Source organism: Equus przewalskii, chromosome 17 (genome assembly GCF_037783145.1).
Source record: "Equus przewalskii isolate Varuska chromosome 17, EquPr2, whole genome shotgun sequence".
Lineage (NCBI taxonomy): Eukaryota > Metazoa > Chordata > Mammalia > Perissodactyla > Equidae > Equus > Equus przewalskii.
The window spans coordinates 94352-117213 of record NC_091847.1 but is presented as its reverse complement, the minus strand read 5'-3'; the positions used below and the strand labels follow the sequence as shown (position 1 = coordinate 117213).

General features: G+C 60.0%; 1 protein-coding gene and 1 long non-coding RNA gene across 3 annotated transcripts; both read right to left on the bottom strand.

The window, feature by feature from the left end:
* Nucleotides 1-884: 884 nt before the first annotated feature.
* On the bottom strand, nt 885-3767 carry LOC139076721 (uncharacterized). The gene is made up of 3 exons (XR_011528611.1): nt 2904-3767; nt 2193-2296; nt 885-1090 (listed from the first exon to the last, which is right to left on the bottom strand). It is a non-coding gene; the product is annotated as an uncharacterized lncRNA (long non-coding RNA).
* Nucleotides 3768-8891: 5124 nt separating this feature from the next.
* On the bottom strand, nt 8892-20267 carry LOC103544614 (platelet endothelial aggregation receptor 1-like). Of its 2 annotated transcripts, XM_070580905.1 has the most exons (13): nt 19230-20267; nt 17720-17923; nt 16948-17097; nt 16582-16761; nt 15818-15934; nt 15147-15296; nt 14757-14909; nt 14203-14307; nt 13401-13542; nt 12195-12413; nt 10716-10822; nt 9424-9577; nt 8892-9216 (listed from the first exon to the last, which is right to left on the bottom strand). In XM_070580905.1, exons 1-10 carry the CDS (start codon nt 19366-19368, stop codon nt 12398-12400), a joined length of 1356 nt encoding a protein of 451 aa, XP_070437006.1. In that variant the 5' UTR covers nt 19369-20267; the 3' UTR covers nt 8892-9216; nt 9424-9577; nt 10716-10822; nt 12195-12397. The 2 variants fall into 2 exon arrangements, with proteins under 2 accessions (XP_070437006.1, XP_070437007.1); XM_070580906.1 differs by lacking the exons at nt 14203-14307; nt 14757-14909; nt 15147-15296; ... (3 more) ...; nt 17720-17923; nt 19230-20267 and adding an exon at nt 12715-12929 and having other exon boundaries at nt 8892-9577; nt 13401-13896.
* Between the last annotated feature and the right edge of the window lie 2595 nt (nt 20268-22862).

The window sequence follows — 22862 nt, the reverse complement described above, 5'->3', positions numbered from 1 at the left end:
AGCCAGGGGGACATCTGTATCCATGGGTTCCATCGGAGGGTGAGGGGACAGCACTGCCTGTCAGGCAGATGTACCTGAGGAAATGGAGAACTGTGGCTGAACCTCCTCTAGCACGACCATGGGGTCCTGGCCAGGGAGAAGAAGGCAAGAGAAAGGGTAGCCTTTGGGACCGTGGTCGTCAGAGTTGTGCTGAGGGTAAGGCCAGTGTGGCCACAGCCACGGACGATCCCTGGGGGAAAAGTAGTCCTCTGGTCCTCCGGGCTAACACATGCTCTGTCCCCTTGATAGGAAACTAAGTAGTAGGGGCTCAGGGAATCAGTTGTGGGAAGGGCCTGACATTTCCCAGAACAGGAACGGGCCCCTCTCCAAACTTTCTCTGTCTTCAGGGCCCCTGAGCGCATGGGGCAAGTCTTCCTTCGCACAGGACCTGGCCAAACTTCCTGGTGGCCATGGCCAGTCGTCCCTAGTCCTTTTGACCATGAGAGGAAAATGCACCTGTCAGGAATCTCAGACACCTGTTGGCAGAGGATATTGGCCAATGGGATAAAGGCCAAGGCCTGGTCGGGGCCACAGAGGGTGTGGAGGCTGCCCAGGGGCCAAGTGGGACACCCAGAGCTCCTTGGACCTCAGAAGGCCAGTGCTGAGAGGGCTCGGGAGGATGTGTTTGGTTAGGCTCTGCATCTAAGGGATGGCTCATCGGAGGCCCACCTGCCTGGGGGAGAGAGTCACCCTGGGCTGGGCTCCTCGGAGGGGCTAGGGAGAGCCTATGGGGATTTAGGATTAGTTTGCTACTTGTGGGGCCTGGCAGGCCTGAGCTAGGGACCGTCCTCCCTTCTCAGGCCACTGCTCCCCAGGAGTGCCGGGCCAGGGCCCCTCACCCTGCATGGCAGGGCTGTGCCTCCAGGAAGTGGGACGGCCCAGGACGGCTGCAGTAGTGCCCCCGGGGGCACGGCTGGCACTGGTCCTCGCTGGCCAGGCCAGGGGCAGAGGAGTAAAACCCAGGCAGGCATGGCATTGGGGAGCCTGTTCCCCTGGGGCAGAAGAAGCCAGGGGGACAGATGTCATTTCCAGAAAGTCCTGGGACCTCCACCTGTGTAGCCAGAAAGAAGGAAAAAAGGACTTCAAATCAGAGCTGTGGTCCCAGGCTACCAACGCCGCTGCTGGGGAGAAGCTAGGGACCAGGACTGTCCTGAATGAGGCTGCACTGCACACAAGGACGTCCCATGCAGAACCACCCCATTCACATGTGCTTTTAGCTGTGCCAGCTGAGACCTGAGGAGGATGAGCTAGGAGAAGGCTTGGCAGGGGTTCCTACTTTCTAAATCAGAGCGCTGACTCATGGCCTCCCGCCCCTCCCTTCCTCGTCTCCAGGCCTAGTCTCTTCTCTGTGGCATTGATGTAGAACCGGTGACTTCCAGAAGAAGGGGCAGTGTCTGTTCTAAAAGGGAAGCCAGGGCCCAGAGCGGGCAAGGGGCATGTATGTTCAAGTTCGCACGGCAACTCAGTAACAATGAGAATCAGAGCCAGTCAATTAACACACCAGTGCCCATCTGTCGATCTGTCTGTCCAGCACTGGTCCGTGTGTCTATCCACCCAGCCGACTCTCCCTTGCACTGCTCTAGGGTATAATCACCCAATGTGCTGACAGGTCGCTTTCTCGCTGTGTGGCCTTGAGAAAGTCCGTCACCACACGTGCTCCTCAGTTTCTTCACGTCTAAAACGGGGTGGCACCGGGGCCTCCCACAGGGCTGTGTGGGGACTGCTGAATCAATGTGTATGCAGCACAGAATGCTGCCCAGCAGTAGTCAAGGCTCTGTATGTGTTTTCTGCTATTATTGCCACATGCATGTCATCTAAGCCAAGATGTCATCTGCTGGAAGCTGAATGATTTAAAAGAAAAAAATCACTGCCATTGATTGCCAGATGCCATGGATTATAAGATGCTGCTGACTTTAGTGATGTTAAATGTGAAAAAGATGCACATCTCAGAATCATTGAAATAAGATATCACCAGGCCCTGTGCCAGGCCTTGGGAACACGAAGGTGAGGAGACCCCTGCCCTCAGGGAGCTTCACCCCCAGCGGGAGCACAGCAGGAACCCCTGGGCAGCTTTGTCCTGAGCCAGTACACACATGGGTGCTGCAGGGCAGACTCAGACGCCTGTCTAGGGTGCCCGGCCCAGTGATCTGTACCTTGTGTTTGATGGGGGTGGGAGACACTGCTCCCCCTGTGCAGTAGTGGGCAGAGTGGCAGAGCCCTGATGGCTGGGACAGCCCTTCTGATGAGCAGAACATCCCTAGAAGAAGCAGACCCAAGTGTCAGCAGAGCCACCCCTCCCACTTCCCTCCTGCTCTGGCACCAGCCCTGCCTCTCTTGGGCTACGCCCCACCTTCACCTCCCTCCCTGCCCTCCCCCACTTCTCCTCCCTTCCCTCCCTCCCCGGGCTCTCAGACTAGCACAACGTGCTGGTGTGACAGCCAGATGCCTGGGGGAATGAGGGGAGGAATGGGCTAGAGAGACATAGAGCTGCCTTGACCAGGCCAGTCCTTTCTCTCCAGCAACACCTGGTCTCTGAGGACAGTGTGAGATGGTCTTGTCCTGAGCCCTAGAGGTGCATGGGGGGTGAGCTGAGCAACAGGGCATGAGGAGGCCCTAAAATCCAGACAGTAGGGGCTATGGGCCTGCTAGGAGGTTGATGGGACCCTGGTCCATGTCTGGACCTGACTTTGCTTTCCTTGTCCCATTTGCTGGACATGAGGTGCTGCCCTGACAATGTGGGTCCAGGGCCCAGGGCACATGCTCCCTCATGACTTGTTTCCTTGCCCTCCTTCTGCTTTTCCTCGTTCTCTCCCCAGCCTTTCAGCCTAGGCTCCCTGAGGGCCCAGGGTCCAGAGTCCACAAACCTGCTGGGCACAGCTCACAGTCCCTCTCTGCAGTGGCCCCTTGCCTGGGCCCGAATGTCCCCCAAGGGCATGGGTGGGCAGTGGCTGAGTGGGAGCCGGGGGGACAGAAGTAGCCCCGGAGGCACAGGCTCGGGTCCTAGGGGGCAATGGCAGGGTCAGCTCTAGCTTGTGGTGGGAGCCCCACTGTCGGAGACTCAGGACACCCCGGGCTCTGAACCTGCCCTAGCCCAACCCCACAGTCAAGGTGCGTTATTCTTCCCTCAAAGGCTGACGATCTGCCATTGCCTCGGAAGGTGCATTGCCCAGGAGACCTCTGTGGGCCCCCGAGACCTCCAGCCTCAGGGCCCGGCTGCTGAGCATAAGCCTCCCTCCCTGCAGGATACTTCGCTCGCCCACACTGGTCACATGGGGGCCACACCCCTCAGTCCGCTTAGGGGCCTGCAGACCCCACTGCCAAGCCAGCAGCCACTGTGTTTAGAGATGGCCAAGGCTATCTGCAAGCTTACGTGTGCAGCGTGTACCTTGGGGAAACTGAGTCAGGCCACAGCCAACTAGATTCTAGGGTCCTAGATCTCAGACTGTCCTGTCCTGCACCTTGTGCCTACTGTGCCCAGAACCAGGCTGGACACAGGGCGTCCTGATGGGTCATCATGCAATGCCCTGTCCTGGTTTAAGTCCCTGACATGCCCTTCCCTCAAACCTGGCCTATTTCAGGGCCCACCTCCCTCTGCTCTGCTGTTAGTCACAAGGGCTACCTGTGGTTCATAGCGCTGACCTGTTTGACTATGACAACCAAGCTTCTGGCAGAAGAATTCCGGAGATACATTCTAAAGCCAAAACTAAAGGGAAGGACCCCAGGGGTCTCGTGTGGCCCTGAGCTGACGCACTGTGCCACCTCAGGTTTGTCCCTCCCTCTCTCTAACAAGGCAGGGGACCTCCCGGTCGGCGAGGAGGCGTCACTTCTGCAGGGGCTCATGGAGAGCTAGTGCTCCCACTTCTGGCACCTTGCCAGGCACCCAGCACCCTGTGGGGGCCTTCAGTTCAGCCCCAGTGAGCCCACCTTTGCCAGAGGCGTCACAGTAGAATCCTGCGGGGCAGGGCTCACAGGAGCCCTTTGCTTCCTGGGGCTGAAATGTTCCGTTCTCACAGGCCCTTGGCTGGGGAGATCCCTCGGAACAGTAGAAGCCACGGGGGCACCGGAAAGATATAGGGGTGGCTGAGGTCTGGCCAGGGGTGACAGTAATAACCTGCTGAGCATGGCCCGTCCGGGAAGCGTTTCCCAGCCCCTGTGGAGATGGGATGGAGACAGGCTTAGTTCACCACAGCGGGCCTGGTTTCAGATTAGAAGGAAAAGGAGAAAAGGGACCTGGAAGAGTGTCTTGAGCTGCTCCTGAGCTTGGATCTGCAGTGTGCCAAGGAGCTCAAGTCTTTGGAGCCAAATTGTGTGTCCTCTCCTGGCTCTGCTGCTCACTACCTATGCAGCTGTGCAGAGGACCTCTCTGAACTCAGGCTTTTCATCTGTAAAATAGTAGCCTGGTTGCGAGGATAAATGAGTTAAAAGGCTTGTTTGGTCACATCCAATGGGGTCAAGCAGAGCCAGGGTGCAAGAGTGCTGACTTAGGATCCTAGAAATACAGGCCCAGCTGTGGTACTGAGGGTGTGCAGGGCTCTGCCGCCCTGGCTGCAGGTGATGGGCCGACGCCTCACATCCCCAGCCTTACTCTGGGGAGACACACTTGGGACCCCTGGGGGCCTGAGGACCATGTGAGGGAGCTCACATCTCCCTTCCTCTGCTTCCCAGCATCTGGCAGTGGTCTGCTTACTGCCCAGCTGTGTCTTGTTCTAGGTGACTTACGTATAAATGGAGTAGACAACTAAAATGGACAAATGCACACCACACTCTCACCACTGCGGTTACTGCTACGTCCACTCACTCAGCCTTGGGCTCAGTCATGGTGGGATCTCCCTGAGGTCCTGCCCCAGCTGCTCTGGGCGGAGGCCTGCTTCCTGAACAAGGCTGCACCCGCCTGCTCTCAGCCCACTGCCAAAGTCCAGCATCACCTTCAAAGCCTGGTGCTGTGTTCCACACACCCTCTGCCCGGGGGTCAACATGCCCTCCCCAGGACACCCAGAGCACCTGTCTGAGGAGACCAGTGTGTGCCTGGGTGGGGGCATTCATGCTCTCATCTGTCCCTATCCTTCCCTTCCCCACTGTGACCTCTCGGGGATCAGAGCAGGTCACCTTTGCCTCCTCCTCCCATCCCCAGGCCCAGGCTCAAGTAGTGCTCCCTATGTGGGGCTGTAGGTCTTACGGGATGCAAGGGAACCCAGGGTGTCCACCTGCAGGCAGGCTAAGTATCTCTGGGACAAGGGGTTCAATCAGGGACCCTGCAAAGTCCCAGAGAGATGGCTCTTGTCACCTGAATCTGAGCAGAATTGCCCTGCGGGACAGGGCCTACAATCCTTGGTGCTGCGTGCCCCGGGCCTCTCTCGGAAGGTGCCCCTGGGGCACGGGTGCTGGGTGGGTGTCTGGGTACCCAGAGGACAGTAGTAGCCAGCAGGACAGTCCACTGGCCAAACAGTCCTGGCTCCTGGTCCCTGGATCCCGAAGGGACAGAACCTGTGGACACAACCAGTCGGTGGTCAGGAGTGAAGGAGTCGACGCCTCCCATATCCTCAGACTTTCTAAGAAGTGAGGCTTCTCCAGAGGAAGGAAGCTCTGGGGACCTGGAGGATTTGGGCAGAAGCAAAACCCCACAGGGCCATCTGAGGTCAGAGGAAGTGAACGTTAAGGTGGACAATGGCCTCCTGTCTCATTGACACTTTTGCACAAAGGCTACAGCCCCCTAAGGCCCCTGTATGGACAGTGGGGTGCTTATTACAAGGGGCTCTCTCGGGTGACGGGGCCGTGGTCGCTGGTCCCTGCAGCATATCTGAGCCCCGGCTGCAGGGAGAGCAGGAAAGGCCAGTGTCACGCCGAGAGAAGAGGAGGCCCCGGCCAGCGACAGGTCCTCACTTTCCAGCGGGGCACGTCTTGCAGACACTCTGTCCAGGTTCATCCTGATACTGCCCTGGGGGGCAGAGCTGGGGCTCCGGGCTGCCTGGGGGACAGGAGTGCCCAACAGGGCAGAGCGTGCCTAGAAAAGCCGAGGGAGACAGGTATTTCCTCTTGGAAGATTCCCCATGTCCTTCCAGCCAGAGCCCAGAACAACCACTTCTTACTCCCTCCACGTAGGCACTGAGCGGGTGGGTGTGTGATTTGTGGTGCCCATGACGCATGACACTCCCAGGCCTGGTTCCTGACACCTTGGTCCTGCGGGCACCGGGAGGGGAGACAGCTCCAGCTGACAACCGGCCCTGTGTAGGAGGGTGGCATGGGAACCTCACGGCCTGGATGGGAAGGGGCCAGGTCCGTAGTGACTGGGCCGAGCGGGTGTTGGGGCGGTGTGCTCCACAGGCTGGGGTCGGAGCTGGGAGCCTCACCGCGTACACGAGGCAGCCCTGGGCTTCCAGGCCAGAACATCTGTCACCAAAGGTGTTCCCAGGGGTCCTCATCCTACGAGATGTTCCTCAAACCACAGCTTCTTTGGGCAGGTAAGTTTGGGAAATGCTGTGTGCGCTAGCCCGGGGGCCCCCTGTGCTCTTCATCACATGGAGCACTGGACTGGCCAGCGGGAGGGAGCCTGTCTCGGCTCACGGACCCGGCTTCCCAGGGCCGGCGGCTGACGAAGCCACAAGAAGCTGGGTGGCAGTGGAGCGTATTTAGGAGGTGGACCCTGGGAAGGGACGGGGCAGCGTCAGAAACCTGTACTTTGTGTCCATATTCTGGGGAATGGAACAGTTTCTACGCTTTTATATACCAACTTTATTTCCTGAAATACTTCTAATGAATTTTTTTGGAGTTGCTGTCCTAGATCAACTGTGTTCTAAGGTTGGGGCTGTTCCACGCTGAGACCAGAGCTTCCAGGCAGGGAGGTAGGGGGACCCTCTCGAGAGCCTCAGTATCAGAGGGAGAGTCCCCTCAGGGCAGCCTTTCCCCAGTGCCCAGTGGTCCCTGACACTTTATTATAATTACTTATAGAATCTCAAAACTGATTACAACCAACCTGTTGAGGACTGAGGCCACAGAAGATGGAATTGTGCCGGCTCTGCTAGGACCTTGTCCTTGGGTCTGACCTCTCACTTTTCTGCCAGGCCCAGGGTCTCGCATGAGGGGTGAAGACCCTTCCTGCTCCTTCACAAGAGGGTCCTGGCCCTTGGGAACCTGTATTCCTTCCCCCAGAGCACAGGATTCACCATCTTTGATGATTGCTTTTGTTTCAATGCTTCTCGTTTCTTCCCTTCCTCTCATCCTGAGCCTCTCTCCTCTCCCTGTCTGAGCTTTGGGTGCACGGGGAGCCTTGCTAACGCACAGGCTTGCGGCCCCTCCTCAGCAGGCCCCAGGTCACGAGGCTCGTCTCACTGCTGTTAGGCACGGGAGCCTGAGGGCAGAGGGAGAGCCCACGGCCTGGGTTTCCCTTCCAGGCTGGTCCCCTGCAGGTCCCACAGCACCCACCCCTCCCACAAGGTGAGGAGGGTCTGCCCTCACCTGGACCGTGCCTGGAGACAGAAGCCCTGGGGCAGAACCAGCCTTCTTCACACGGGGCCTCCGGGGAGCTCAGGCCAGCCTGGGAGCAGAACCAGCCAGCCGGGCATGGCTGGCCGTCCTCCAGCGATGTGGCCCCGGGGACGGGCAGGAGAGACCCTGTATGTCCACACATTGTGGCCACCGCCAGGAGGCCTCCCAGCTGAAGCCCCGCAGTGGCCCGTCTCAGAGGGCAGAGCCATGATCCTGCTCTGCCTGCTCAGGCTCAGGGCCCAGCGACTGCAAGGCCCCCTGTCTCCCGAGCCCACCTTCTACCTGGGGAGCCAGAGCCGGGCTCAGCTGACACAGGTGAGGGGCATCCCATGCCCCATTTCCACTGCCAGGCATCACTCCCTTCCCACTGTGCCTCTTCCCTCCACCCCTCCCTGGTCAAGCTTCCCCCGGGGGCCTGGTCATAGCTCTAAACGCCCTCAGCCCTCCACCCACGCCCCTTGCTGCATCGGGGCAGGACGGATGTCACTCTCTAAGTCCACTGCAGGGGTTTCCTCTGGGTCCTTCTCCAGGCTGGACCTCCACTCCTTTTCCTCCTCAAGGGTGCAGAGCAGACCCCTGCATTGCTGGGGCTCACGAATCGGTGACTCACCTGGGGGGCAGGGAGTGGGCCTGGGGCTACCCTGGGGACAGAAGTGGCCCAGAGGACAGAGGTCTCCTGTGATCCCGTCAGTGGGATTTGGGACAGATGCTCCCTGAGTGCAGTGGAACCCGGCATGGCAGGGCCCAGACACGGCCACCAGCCCAGGCAAGAGACAGTGGGAGCCTGTATGGGGGAGGGGAAGACAGGATCCCTGGGGCTGGGGGCAGAGGGATTGAGGCTCACCCCTCCCTCTGGCCTGGCACCCCAGCCAGTAAACGCGGGCTGATCTAATGTGCGCTGTGGGCTGAGGAAAAGTGTTCCCCTCTGAGCCAGGCCTGAGTCTTGCCCTCGCTGGCCAGGGAGGATGTGGCCTAATGTGTCTGGGGTGGGGGTGTCCCTGCCCCCTTACCTGGCTCGCAGACGATGCAGTCTGACTGCTGGACACCGCCTCCCTGTGGCTTGTAGGTGCCCCTGGGGCACGGGAACTGAGAAGCAGAGGAGGTGGAGGCAGGGCAGTAATGGCCGGCTGGACACTCGTTCCCCACCACAGAGGAGGTATTTGCCGGGCAGAAGAAACTACAGACAGGACGAGGAGGGGGGAGCTCAGAGGGCTGTGTGACCCAATGGCCTGGGGTGTGTGGAGATGGCTTCCTGGGCTGGCCTCCCCACAGACCGCAGGAACAATCGCTTGGCTGGGCACAGCTCTGCTCCAGCTCAAGGCATTCAAGGGGAGGCTGACTGGCTTAAACTGAAGCAAAAGAGACCCAGGTCTGAAATTAGGAATGACTCAGTGATGCACAACGAAGAGATCAAGAGACGTAAAGCAAACTAGCTAGAAGAAGTCATGGAAGTTCTTCTGTGTCTTCTTGAAGTCACAGAATACTCAGGCAGAAAGGAATCTTAGCGAGATCTGCTCCAGCCACCTCCTGTGCAGGAATGCAAACCGTGTGCCCAGCTGGACACGTGGGGCCGTGGAAGGGCTCTCTGCACTCACCCCTCTGGACAAGGCTCACAGTGGCCTCGGGCAGCTAGGCCATTGTGGGTGCCTGCCGGGCAGGGCCTGGGGACAGCAGTGCCTGGGGGGCAGAAGTGTCCTGAAAGGAAAGCAGGGCCACAGGTCAGGGCCACAAGAAGTCCTACTCTTTGGTGCTCAGAGCGGCCCCATCCTAAACTCAGTTCCTGGAGGGCCCAGGGGACTGCTGGCAGCCTCCTGATGGCCCTCGGCCCCTGTCTGGGTGGCAGCCTTGGAGTCTGCTCGTTCCCCACCTCCCCAGCTCCTCGCAGGCCAGCCACCAGGGTACCTGTGGGGCAGGGGCCACCGGCCTGGTCTCCCAGGGAGCCGTTGGGGACGAGCGCCCCACTGAGGCAGAAGAAACCTGTGCTGCAGAGTCCAGAAGGGCTGGCAAGGCCAGCAGAGCTGCAGTAGTGGCCCGGCGGGCATGGGGAGCAGGAATCCTGTGGGACAGGGAAGGTGGGGCCACACCAGGAGGACTGAAAGGGGCCTCAGATCAGAGCTTCTTGTCCTAGCCCACCTCCCTCCACCTACAAGGCCCCTGACAGGCATCCAGCTGCTCTGCTGGCGTTCTCCAGCCGGCGTGCCCTCCAGGATCTGTCCCTCCAGACTGCTCCAGCAGCGTGTCATTCTGCTGGCTTTGTCTTCTGCTTGTTACTTCCATGCTCTTTTGTGGTTTGACTAGTAACACCAGGGGAATCTCTTCTCCTGCTTCACTTCCAGGGAAACACTTTCTGCCGATTCGGGCAAGGAGGACTGCATGCTCCAGAGAACTGGGATTCCTGGGGCCTTTGACAAGCCAGGAGTTCCGGGGAACATCCTTCTAACAGCAGGAGGCCCTCTGATAAGGGTAGTACAAACCATAATTTGGAGGAGTTCATGAATTGAACTAGACATTAAATTTGTTTTTGGAACCTGGCAATTTAAACAGAATTTTGTGCATCCTATAGCGGCTGTTTATAAATTATTTATTAACGTATATTGAAAGTAATGTCCCATGTCATTCCTCAGCTCAAACCATCCTTTGGCTTCCATCTCACTCAGGCAGCAGCTCATGCCTCATGGTGGGCACAGGTGCTGCAGAGCTGGCCCTCTGCTCCCTCCCAGCCTCCTCTGGCCCACCCTCACCCAGCTCCCTCGCTGCACTCCCTGCAGTCCCCACGGGGGGCTTGCTGTTCCCTCCGAGTTTCCAAAATTAGCTTGTCCTAGTTATGCTTGCATCCAGCAGACACGTGCTAGGAGGCTGCCACGTGCCAGGCAGGACTCTGACTGCAGAGCAGTGAGCCTGCAGATAGCTCCCCAGCTTTGAGGGCCTCTGTTTCCGTGGAGAATACAGAAAATCAGTAAGGGCAGCAAGTAAACGGGATACAAGACTGTGATACGTGCTAAGGAGGGCCAGGGAAAGCCCTCCTTGGAAAGTGACTTTTGAGTAAGCACCTGGAGGAAGGGAGGCAGCTGGCCAGGTGGCCGTGTTCTCCAATCTCCATGACAACCTTTGACCTCAGGGGCAGTGCTGTTTGGCTAGATTCAAACATGGCCCTCCCCACACCCAGCCTCCTCCCCATGCTGGGGTCCCCTTACCTCTGAACTGAGCTTGGCGCATGAGCCGAAGGTGCCAGGTGGGCAAGGCTGGGGCACAGCTGAGCCCCTGGGGCAGTAGTGTCCTTGAGGACATGGGCCAGCCCCCTCTGGAACAGAGAGACAAGTCAGCCTGGCCCGCGGGAAGTGCAGGGTGAGCAGTGGATGCCTGGACAGCTCCCCCTGCATTGCTGGCACAGGCTGTGGGCCCTGGAATAATGGGGCTGCTGATTCTCAAGGCCCACCTGGGAGGGGTCCCTCCTGTAGGCCACACCCTCTGCACCTGCCCTCCCCCACAGCCCATGTGGCTGTTACCATTGGCAAGAGGTCAGGCGACGCTCTTCTTGACATAGGGCAGTGGGGTCGGGAAGGGACGCCTGAGGGAGGCAGGGCCTTCTTAGAAGGCTCAAGCCCTGGGGTCTAGGGATGGACAGTGTCTGAGACCGAGTCAGGGGCTCGGCTGGACGACTATCCGTTTTGGCTCCTGCTGCAGAGGGCTTTGCAGACCTGCCTGCTCTGGCTTGTGTTTTCACATTGTTCTGGTTTCTGGAGCCACCCAGCTGTGTCTTCGTTCCTTCTCTCCCTCACGCTGCATGGGCCCTGCTCCAAGAGGCCTGCCACCAGGGCCGCTTGGTGACCGAGCATGGGAATCAGGGGTTCTGGGCTGTGGCTGAGCAGACCAGGCCATTGGTGGGTCAGAAGCTAGGGGATGAGCTGTACATCGGTGTCCTCACCAGTGCTCAGGCCTCCCTGAGGCTGGTGGCACCCTTAGGGCCCAAGGGCAGCTGCAGAGTGGCAGGAAGCTGGACCAGGGTCAGTGGGCTGGGCGTCCAACTTGGCTACTGACTGTGTGCCCTTAGGTAAAGCAGACCCTCTTACTGAGCCTCAGTTTTCCCTTCTGCCAAAGACAGGGGTTGGACTGGACCATGGAATTTCGTCCTTCAGTCTCCGGATTTCAAAGGGGACTTGACCCCAGAAGATTAAAACCACCAGAATGATCCCTCAACTACACATGCACTTGGGAAAATTAGCAAATTGACCGTATCTTGCTGGTCCCCACGCCACATACTCTGATTTGATGGCCTATCCCTCGCCTCACCCCAGAATGAGTATGTACTAGGCCCCTGATCACTTCACCACGACCCCTAAGGCGAGCTTCCTCAGGCTGCCTGGTGTTGCCCTCAGCCTGGCCCACGTGGGATATAGGGATCCTTTGGGTGTCCCGCCCGGGGGTGGACAGTGGGTGGAGGAGACAAATGCCAGAGCACTGTCACTTGCTGGGCCACGGTGTTCTGCCCACCATGAAGGAACATGGGTGGCCCAGGAGAGTTACTCCAGGCTTCTCAGAGAGAACAGACTCATTAGTCTCTGTGGGTTGACCAGTGAGTGGGTGGAGAGCCCCTGAATCTGGCCTCTGCTTCCCAGTTTGGGGGCTCAGGAAATGGGGTAGGGGCTCAGGGTTCAGTGGGGAGGGTCCAGTACCTTCAGTGCCAGCCTCCGGGTTGGGCCGGGTGGACCCTCTGGAGCAGAAGAAGCCCTCCCAGCACTGTCCGCCCGCCTCCGTGGCACTGGCCCTGGGGCAGAACCTGCCTCCGTCACAGACTCGACATCCCGGCAGGCTGCCCAGTCCGGGCACTGGGCTGTAGGTGCCCGGGGGGCAGGGCTGCCAGTTGAGCCCTGTCCCTTCAGGGCAGTAGAAACCTGTGAAGGGAGCAAGGCTGAGACTAGGGCCTGAGGAGGAAGCTGGAAGGAGGCTGGAGAAGGGAAGACTCTGAGCTCTGGGGGCCCGGCATGGAGGCCTGGCTTCTGCGCAGTGAGGGCTTCTGCCCAGGAAAGGTAAAGCTCCTTAAATGGAGGGGTTGCCACCTTGTTATCAAAATATACAGCCAGGGCCTTTAAGGGAAGCGGGGGAGATAACTGCTTTGCAGGTGACTGCCCCCACTTCCCCCTTTTTGCTTTGGCTCCTTTGCTCAGTGAGCCAGGCTGCTGGCAGGACACTAACCTCTTGGACACAGCTGTGGCCTCAGCCCTGGAACACAGTAGCGGCTACTGGGACAGATGTGACATTTCGTTGTGCGGGTACTGGAGGTGTAGGAGCCAGGAGGACATGGAGTGGGCTCAGCCATGCCCAGAGGGCTGAAGGGCCCTGGGGGGCAGGATCTCCCAGAGACCCCTTCCATGGTGGTGGCAGAGACAGTTCCCTCAGTGCAGGAAATGCTGGAAAAATGTGGGCCAAGCAAAAGGGCCTCAGCTGAGGAGAGTCACTGAGGAACACGCAGCCAAGTGCAGTGGACGGGCTTCAAGCATGGGCCTGAGACCCTTCCTAGCCTGCTCACTCCTGACTCCTCCCGCTTCGTGGCCTCCCACCCTCCAAGCTGGACCCCAGGATCGTCAGCTTGGCCCTGCTCAGGGTGGGATGGGAGGTGGCAGAGATGAGAAGTACTGCCACAAGTCTGGACACTGATGTCCTTCCAGACCTTATCTGCAAAGCAGCCAGGTTCCAGCATGCTGCACCCAGTGTGGCCTGACTTTGCATGTCTGCAAGTGGCCTATAGGCCTTGCAGGCCAATAGGAATGGCTCCTCCTTCCCTGTGCTCTCTGCCCAGGTCCAGACCCTGGGGTAGAGCCAACTCCTTACTCTGTGGACACTGTTCCCTGTCTCTTAGAGGAGACAAACTGTTTGCTCACCCTGGGTGGCCGGGTGCTGGCCAGATTGATGGGTGGCTGCCAGAGCAGAGTCGTCCTCCATAGCAATCTTGACATCCTTCTGGGGTTTGGTTCCCTTCCTCAGACCAGGTACCAGGTGGGCATCGGGCTGGGACTGAAGCTCCTGCAGAAGTCAGAGGAATGGAGGGAAAGAGGCCAGGCAGTCTTGTTGGCTCCCAGTGGTCCGGGGGAGACCCTGCACTGTGCTGGGCTCCCATCCCCTGGATCTCTCCCTCCCAGCAGACCAGGGTGGAAATGCTTTCCCCTCTTGGCTTCCAGAGGGCAGGGAGCGGGTCAGCTTTGGAGTCCTTGGGTCAACTTCACCGAATCAATGAAAGACGCTTGCAATCCTGCAAGGGAGGCCCAAGGTGGGGGAGGAGTGAGCAGGCCTGAAAAGCATCCTTAGTGTGGAGGGACCAAGGCCTGAGGGGCAAGGGAGGAAGGCCAGTTGCTCAGGTGAGGTCCCCGAAGTCCAGGCTGGGGGAGGGAAGGGTGAGGACTGCTGAGCAGTGCGGGGAGGGCGTCCCAGGAGGAGGGGGTGCTGGGGGAGGGAAGGGTGAGGCCTGCTGAGCAGTGCGGGGAGGGCGTCCCAGGAGGAGGGGTGCTGGGGGAAGGAAGGGTCCTGCAGGGCTCAGCACTGCCTGTCACTTTGGGCCACTGTGGTCTGTGCTGGGAGAAAGGCTCAAAGCCCTGGAGACCTGTCTTCAACCAGCAGAGGGCTGGAAGGAAGTCGACCCTATTCTACCCTGCCATGACTGGAGGGGCCCCAGAGGTGATGAGGTACCCTCGAGGCAGTAGTGCCCAGCAGGGCAGAGGAGGCCTCGTGCCCCATCAGCGGGGTCCTTGCTGGTGGCTCCTCCCTTGCACCAGTGCCCTGCAGCACAGTCTCCTAGGAGAGAGGACATCTTGTCAGCCACCCCGCCGTGTCCCTCACCGGAGAGTACAGCACGAGGCACCAGGTGCTCACGCTTCCCTGCACCCCTGTCCCTCACGACAGACTGCACGGGTCCTGGCCCGAAGCCAGCTCGAGCAGCCCCGGGCCATGGGATGCCCTCCTCCAGGTTCAGTCAGTACCAAGCTCCAGGGTCAGAGCGGGTGTGGGGTCTGGGCCAGTTTGGGGTTTGTCCTCCTCTAAGACTGTCAACTGCCAAGCCTGGATTTTCCTTACAGATCAAACCATTTCCAGCCATTTCATACCAGAGCCGCCCAAACACCCCAAGAAAGTAACATCCTCCTTCTTTCCCCCACCCAAACCAGTTAATGGGGGTGCAGAGACGCTAAAGACCCTCCAGAGGAGCCCCCACCCACCGCCTAAGGCCTTTTCTGCCCCAGACACACCTGTGGGCGCTGCGAGCCCTGCCAGCGCACAGAACTTCCCAGCGGGGCACAGCAGGCACTCAGTGATGCTCCTCAGCCCCTTCCGAGGGCCGTAAGTGCCCACTGGGCAGCTGTGGTGTGTGGCCACGGCTGTGCCCAGGGGGCAGTAATAGCCTTGAGGACAAGGGTACAGGCTGAAGTCCTGGACGGGCCCAGCACTGGAGTCGCAGTAATAACCTGGCCAGAAGTGAGGCACGCTCAGGGGGGTGCTCGCCTCCCCAAGACGGTTAGTCCTGCTGGGGCCTCTGCCATGAGGGCCTTCTGAGGCCATGCTATAGAGCCCAGGACCTCCAGCACTGCCCCTGGCCTTGTCCCGTTTGTCCGCACCCCCAGGTCTTTGCTGCCTCTCACCTGCTGGGCACTGCCCACAGGGGGCCTGGAGACCAGGCTCCTTGCAGTAGAAGCCGCGCGGGCAGGCCTGGCACGCAGAGGGCACTGTCTGCTCTGGGAGGCTGGAGAAGCTACCAGCAGGACACTGCACAGGCCTGGGTGATGCTGCAGCTGCAGGCACAGGGAGGCAGCGTGGCCTGGCTGAGAGGAGGCCTCAGGGATGGGGAGTGGCTCCTCGCAGCAGCAGGCGGGGACTCAGTCTCAGAGAGGGGGCGGGCCCAGTGTGGCGTCACCTGTAAGACCCACCTCTGCCCGGCCTCTCTGAGGCCTGGCTCTCTGGTCCCTCTGCAACATATGGAGAGACCCCAGACCCTCCACCTGTAGCTGGAGGAGCATCATTAGGGTTCAGACCACTGGGAGCTAAGGAGGCTCCCCATATGACAAGGCCACTGCCATTGGCTCTCAGCTGTCCACACCATACAACCCAAACCACAGGAAGCATCCTGAGTGTGTTTTAACCGCGCCTCTGCCACCCTTCTCAGCCTCTGGCTGGACCACCTCGGGCAACTCTTTTCTCTCTGGCTTCCTTCCAACAGCCCCAGGGTCCAGACACACACTGAGGAAAAGGGTGTCAGCAGCCCCAGGACGGGACAGTGAGTGGGGCTGAGAGTGGGGCCCAAGGAGACACTCACGACAGAAGGTTCCTGGGGGGCAGGGGGCCCCTGTCAGCCCGTCCCGTGGAGCTGGGGACACTGCTCCTTCTGCACAGAAGTAGCCAGCCTGGCAGGGCCCACTGGGTGTGGAGAGGCCTAAGGGTGAGAGGGGAGCCAGGCTGGGGGTGAGTGGACTCATTATGAGAAGAGGGTGGTCCTGGTGGGCAGGCTGGTCCTTGCACTGCGTCAGGCACCGTGGTCTCCTCCACCCAGCCGTGGGATGTCGGCACTGCTGTCATCTCACGGAGGGCCTGAGGGCTTCGTCAGAGTGGCAGAGCTCAGCTCAGAGCACGGTCAGCTGGCTTGGGCTGGGGTCTCGACCTTACTGCGTGCCACAGTCAGAAGGAGCCTAAGCATCTCAGGGGCGGGGAGAGCCTGGGTCATGTCTGGGTACCTGGTGACCACCAGCGTCTGTCCACGATAGGTGCTTGGGAAGGGTGGTCACTTAGACGTGGGAGTGGTGAGAGGGGATGGGTAAGAGGCTGCTGAGCGCCCCCCAGAGAGACCTGCTGTTCTGTGGTGACCCACCTGTGCTTACTCCACCGCGATGGCCACAGGGCCTATTTGCATAGCACAGCCCGGCCAGGGAGCATGCTGACGCCAGTCCTCATGGTACAGGGAACACGGGGGTCGCACGCCCACAGCCATGCAGCAGGTGAGAGCGGGTCAGGGTTCACCCGGCTCTCACCACTGCTGGGCCTGGGTCTCAGCGTCACGGCCAGAGAGGGCTCTCAAGTCCTTACCGGAGGTGGCGCAGAAAGAGCCCGGCAGGCAGGGTCTGGGCTCCGGGCTGCCCTCGGGGCAGAAGGAGCCTGCCGGGCACTTCCCCGCTGTGGCCGCGGCCGGGCACAGGCAATTGGTGCTGGTGTAGTTGTCCAGGTCGAAGGGACGAGCGGTCCATGCTGTTGACACGCAGAACCAGCCTGGGGTGGGAATGAGCAGGGCGGGGTAGGCGGTGGGGCAGGAGTGCTGGGAGTGATCCCGGGGGTTCAGAGGCTGGACTCACCCTGGCTGCTGGCCCACCCCTTCCGGTAGCTGCTCCAGGAGATAGTCTGCGTCACCCCAGGTCTGGGGATATAAGTGGGAAGCGCAAGAATAGGGACACGCACCTGCATCACAGGGCCCGGAGGCCTGGGTCAGGTTCTCCTGGCCGCAGTAGTGGCCTGGCGGGCAGGGCAGACAGCTGTCCAGGCTCTGCGTCAGTGGGTCTGGATTGTAGTAGCCCCGAGGGCAGGGGAACTGGGTGGCGTACTTGGTGCCTGAGAAGCAAAGTTCAGAGGAGGGAGCCCAGCCTGCTGGAGTCCAGCTGGGCCCGGAGTTGAGGCTGGAGGCCGTGCAGCTCGCTGCTCCCATACCCTCTTGCAGGACCTGTCCTGGCAAACTCCTGACCTCAGCCTCTGGAGTGACACCTCACCAATTGCTTTCACCGGATTTCCCGGCCTGTTTGGCTCTGGGCCTGGGTCCACAAAGCCACAGAATATGCAGGACTCATCTTCCTGGTGGTCAACTTTACCAAAAGTCATGGGCCCAAAATTTGTAATGTAGTGGTCAAGCAATTTTAACTCTTTAATTTTTAGCCAGCGTGGATGTGGTATGGAGTAGAAAGTAAAACTCTCAGGAATTTTAAAGATAAAAGCCAAGGACTTGGATGAACTTCACTGCTCAAAGCCAGCTGCTTTGGGCTCTGCCCCTGTGAGGGCTGGTCCTCCCCTGGGCCTGTGGGACGGGGCTGGGAAAGCCTCGGCAGCAGAGGATGTACGTGTGCTCCTCGGTTGGCACAGTTGGCAGAGTGGCGAGTACATAGCCCCCGGCCGAGCCTAGGGCACCTGTATCAGCCCCACTGTCCAGCCTGGCCCCTGGGAGCTGAATGCAGGCACTCACCTCTGGGGCAAAAGAAGCCGGCAGGGCAGGGGTGCTCGTGGTAGGTGCTGACACTCTCAGGGCAGTAGTAGCCGGCGGGGCAGGGGAAGCAGGAGGCTTGGCCAGTCAGGTTGCTGTAGGAGCCAGCAGGGCAAGGCTGGGAGAGGCTGGTCCCCCTGGGGCAGAAGTGGCCTCGGGGACAGGGGCCCCCCTTCTCTGAGTGGCCTGAGGAGAGGAAGGAAGCTGAGTGAGGGGTTCAGGCCCCATCACAGGGGAGTGTGAGCAGCCTGGGCCGACTGGTGTGGCACTACTGGGACCAAATGCGGGCTTGGGTCTGGGTCAGAGGTTCAAGTGTTTTAGAAAGAATTCTGGTAACTAATGGTTGTATAGCACCTTCCAGATCAAAACCACGTTGTATTGTCTGAGCCTCCCAGAAGCCCTCTTTGGCAGCTGGGCAGGAATAAGCACCCACATTTACTTTACTGGGGTGACGTTATGCCCAGTGACTCTCTGTGCCCAGACTCAGCTGGTGTCTGACAGTCCCCTGGCGCTCTCTCAAGGGCACGCTCTGTGATCATTTATTTTTTTAATAAAACATGTTCAGAGAGCGCTGCTTTCACATGTGGTTGTAGTAAGCCAGGATAGTCGGTTCTGTTTTTGGTGGATGGCCCTGGCTGAGCAGCCCCCTCTGCCCCCTGCATACACCCAGTCCCTCGCTGGGGACGTGACTCCTGCTCCCTTGCTTCCCTCCTGACTCCCCAGAACTTAACCTGCAGTGCTGGAGCTAGACTTTTGCCTGATGTTTGCTGGACAAATGAAAGTGCTCAAGAAGAGGGATTTTAAGGGCCCTGGCCCAGGTTCAACGCCCTCACCAGAGCTCAGCACTGTGTGCCCCTCATCAGATGTTCCCCAGGAAATGCGAGCACCCTCTGGGGAAAGGTCAGCAGCCACTAGAGGGAGCCAGACATCCTGGACGGCCCTCTCGCCCCACCTGTGCCTTGCTGGGCGCACAGAGGCTCTGCCCTGTGAGCCTCTTCTTGCACCCCGCCTCCCCACAAGCTGTTGTCCCTGCCCCCAAGGGAGACGAGGTTCACACTCAGCTCACTTCTGGCCGGCCCACTGGGCACCATTCTGGTACCTGCTGACTGGTCTCTGGAAGACCCCCGGGCCTCCCTGCCCACCTCCCTGGCAGTCTGTGATGTCCCATCTTGAAGCCAGTGCAGCTCTGATTCAGGATGGACGGGGTGGGAGCTGCTGGTGTGACAAGAGCCCGATAACTGCAGGGCAGGAGGGCAGGGGGTCACGCTGTGAGCAGCCATGTGGAGGCCCGAGGATGGGGGCCAATGGGTCCAGGAATAGCGGTCAGACCACTAAACACTCTGGCTAAGGGTCACCTCTAGGCCCCCTTGCCCACGTGCTTCCCCTCTGTCCTGAGACCACCCCATACTCAGTCACTTCCCATCATCCAAGTGCCCGTCTACCTCCGGCCTCTGGCCAATGCAGGGCCCACTCCTGTCCTGAGAGGCCTTACCTGTTGGGGTTGGGGAAGAGACTGCCACCAGACAGAAGTAGCCAGGGGAGCAGGGTGCAGAGGGGGCAGCAAGGCCAGACACACCACAGAAATGGCCAGAGGGGCAGGGCAGGCACTCTGAGGCCGTGGAGAGAAGCATCCTGGGACACAGAGAGCGAGTGCGGGTCAGTGGGAAAGGAGGCCCTTAGGGTAGAGAGGCTATGTCCCCGTGAGAGACCCGCCCTTCTGGGGCTGCCTTCTCATTTCTCCTCGTTGAGGCTCCCTGGGCTTCCTCCCGCTCCCATGCGAGGTCCAAGGTGGCGTCTGGGTGTGCTGGGTCTCTCTCTCCTAAGATAGGCTCCTGGTTAGTTTCCTTGTCATCTTAATCCCCAGTTCAGAGTCAGGCTGTCCAGGCCCGCAGACCCCTGGTCTGGCAGCTGCAGTCAGAATGTCCAGCAGCCTTTCAGCCACGGGTTCCTCAGCTGCCTCATTCTGCGGTGCCCTTGCTTGGGGGTTGGACAGTTCCTAAAGGTGGGAGATGGGGCTCTACTCTCAAATGAGGTGCAGGCAGACACACAGGATTCTTCCTGGTTTGCTCCTCAGGCCTGACACGTTCTCAAGCGACCAGCAGCCAGCACTGTCTGCCCTGATTCTGACCATCGTGCTCCCCTCTCCCTCCGCTGCTGCTCAGGGGGTTCCTGCCCTTGGAGGCCAGGCAGAAGTCCTGCTCTCTGAGGTCCATGTTCCTCCATGGCGGAGGGACATCATTGGTGAGACAGATAGATGGTCACTGTGGGAAGGAAGACCAGGAAGACTGCCCCTTGGGCCTGGGGCAGTGGCACTCACCGATCTGAGAAGGTGCCCACAGGGCAGGGCAGGGGCACCCCTGTGCCCTCTGGACAGAAGTGGCCTGGAGGGCAGGGCCCCCCTGCTGTGCCACAAAAGGCTCCATGGGAGTGGGTGACATCAGCTCCTGCCCAAAGTCAGGAGGGGGTGAGGTCACAGAGCAACTCCTCCTCAGCCCAAAGCCCCCACCTCGACCCGCCTCAACCACAGGACGTTTCCTGGAGATTGAAAACTGGAGTGACAGCACCCTCCACTGCCAGGGTGGCGCTCAAGTCCAGGGTGCCACCCAATCCTCACCTCCAAGGGACTTTGGGTGGGGCTCCAGGTGCAGGGTGGACCCTGAGATGGGTCCCCGTCTGAATTAATTAGAGGTTATCTGAGTGGGCCTGCTTAGGACCCCAAAGGTGGGGAGAAAGTACAGGGGTGCCAGCATTTGGCCTATCTGGGTGCAGGGCAGAACAGGAGAGTCTGGGGGTCAAATGCAGGCCCCCACAATGTTTGTTTTGGAAACCTGTTCCTATTTTGGCCAAGTCTGTCATTTTTATTTCTGCTGTCAGGTCCCCTTACAGTTTGCTGAAACCCTTTTGGGATGAGATGGGGCACATAATGATACTGATAATAAGCTCTAAGGACAAGTGCTTGTGTCTGGGAAGAGAAAAGAGAGAGGAGTGTGTGATCCCATTTTTGTGACTGCCCCCAAACGGGCTGACTCGTCTGTGGAAGCACGTGCGCACACACGTACGCAGGTGCGAGCCTAGGACATGTGTGGTGCCCCGCGCAAATGCATGTTGCCCCTCCAAAGCAGACTACGGAGACGGGAAGACGAGGGCAGAGAGACGCATCTTTAAACGTCTGTGATCTTGCAGTTTGCGTGAAAGTCATCTCCACAGCCCTAAGGACACTGATGTGACAAGGGAGGGGTGAGAGTTCACCTCACTTTACGGGCCCTCTTGGGACATGGGAGGGCTGGGAGGGGGCCAGGCCCAACAACCTCATCCCTGGTGTGTCCTGAACCTGTCAGAGGAGCAGATGTGCCGCCCGGCAGCGGCTTTGGGCTGGCGTTCGCCCCACGGGGCAGTCCCGGAGCTCCGCACGTGAGCTGCGTCCCCGCCCCAGCCACAGAGACCCTGCACGGAGTGGCCCTGAGGTCACACACGCAGGGCCTCAGGAGACATGGGACCTCGGCAGGCCTGGGTGGGGTAGCTCCACCAGCCATGCCCAGTCTGATCATTGGAAGAAGGACATGGTGGGAAGTCCTGTTCCCTGAGGCTCCTCCAGCCCGGAAGTTCTGTGACGCCTGCTCACAGGAGCCCCCTTGTTCAGCTGCGCACCGCACAGCTCACCCCCAGAAGGTCTGCTCCTGCCGACCAGGGGAGACAGCGTGGCTGCGGAGGCCCACGGTGCCCCGACTCTCCGAGGACGGATGGGGACAGGGCTGCTGAGGGACCCCTGCTCAGCCCTCCCTGCAGGAGGCCGGTCCCACCCTCCCGCTTCTGGGCCAGCGGCGCTGAGCCCCTTGTCTCCTGGCGGAACCTGCTGTGCCGTGTTAGGGCCCCTCCCAGCCCCCGTCAGGGCGGTGTTTATCCCCTGGCCTTTCCCTCAGCACCATGCGTTCCTGGACTCTTAGTATTCCTGTCAGGCACAGGGGAATCTGAGTTGGCAATTCCACCCGGGAAGGAGTGGTGCCCCTGGGCTTCTGCCCAGTCCAAAAGCCCTGTCCTTAGCCACCATCCACAGGGCCTCCCAGGCGCTGGGCCGGCAGGCGGAGGAGGTCACTAGGGCAGCTGTTGCCCCTCAGGCCCCAAGACATGGCCTTGACCTGTCTCCCCAGGAGAGCCACCATGTGCCCGCTGTCTCCTCACCTGCAGGAGATAGAGGCTTGGCCCGGAAAGCACAGTGGCTTTCTGGGGGTGGCCCTGCTCACCCCATCTGTAGATGGTTTCCACAGCAACTCTGCTCTGCTCTTGGAGCCAGCCCAAGTACCTGAGCCATTGCCGTGCTGCCCGGCCGGTCGCGGCACAGCCACCAGTGAACCTTGAGTGCAGGCATGGCCCTCAGGGCCAAGGTCTCCCCAGGGCCCACTGACGGGTCTTGGGGTCCGGGCTCCTCCTGGGCAATAGAATCCTGGAAGCAGAGAAAGACTCAGACTGGTCTGCTTTTTGGGGCTGGAGCCCAGCTGCTTGCCTCCCTTGTCCCTGAGGGTCCTGCCACACCAATAACAGCTTTGATGGAACAGACTCTGTGGGCGTCCCCAATGAGCTGATAATTTAGGCCCCTTTAAGGCCACGTCTTCAAACATGTGTGTGCCACCAGCATCCTGGAGGCCCTTGGGTGTGGTCACAGTATTGTCCCAGTCACCTTTGAAGCAGTGCTCTCTCTTGAGGAGAAGGGCCCCTCTCTTCAGGGGCTGGGATAATCCAAATGGCTTGTGCACCCCCCCATTTAGGAGCCTGAGCCAGGAGCCTCCGGCCTGCCTCCCTCCTATCCAGCCCAGACTAGCCTCACAGCCCTGGCACAATTCCCCTGGGCTCTCTGACTCAGGGGCTGATGCTCAGGGGCTGAGGGTCCCGGGCCCATGCCGGCGTGGCAGGCCTGGCTGTGCTGTGCTTGGTGGTCTCCTGTCAGGCCATCGCGGGAGCCACAGGTGCCCTTACCTGGTGCACATGGGCCCCCAGGGGCAGCCTGGCCCACTGCAGCACAGAAGAGCCCAGGTGGGCAGGGCAGGCACCAGCTCACGTCTGGTGCCCCTCTCTCTACGTTCCACGTGCCAACAGGGCAGGGCCACTGCCTGGGGTCCTGGGTGCCAGC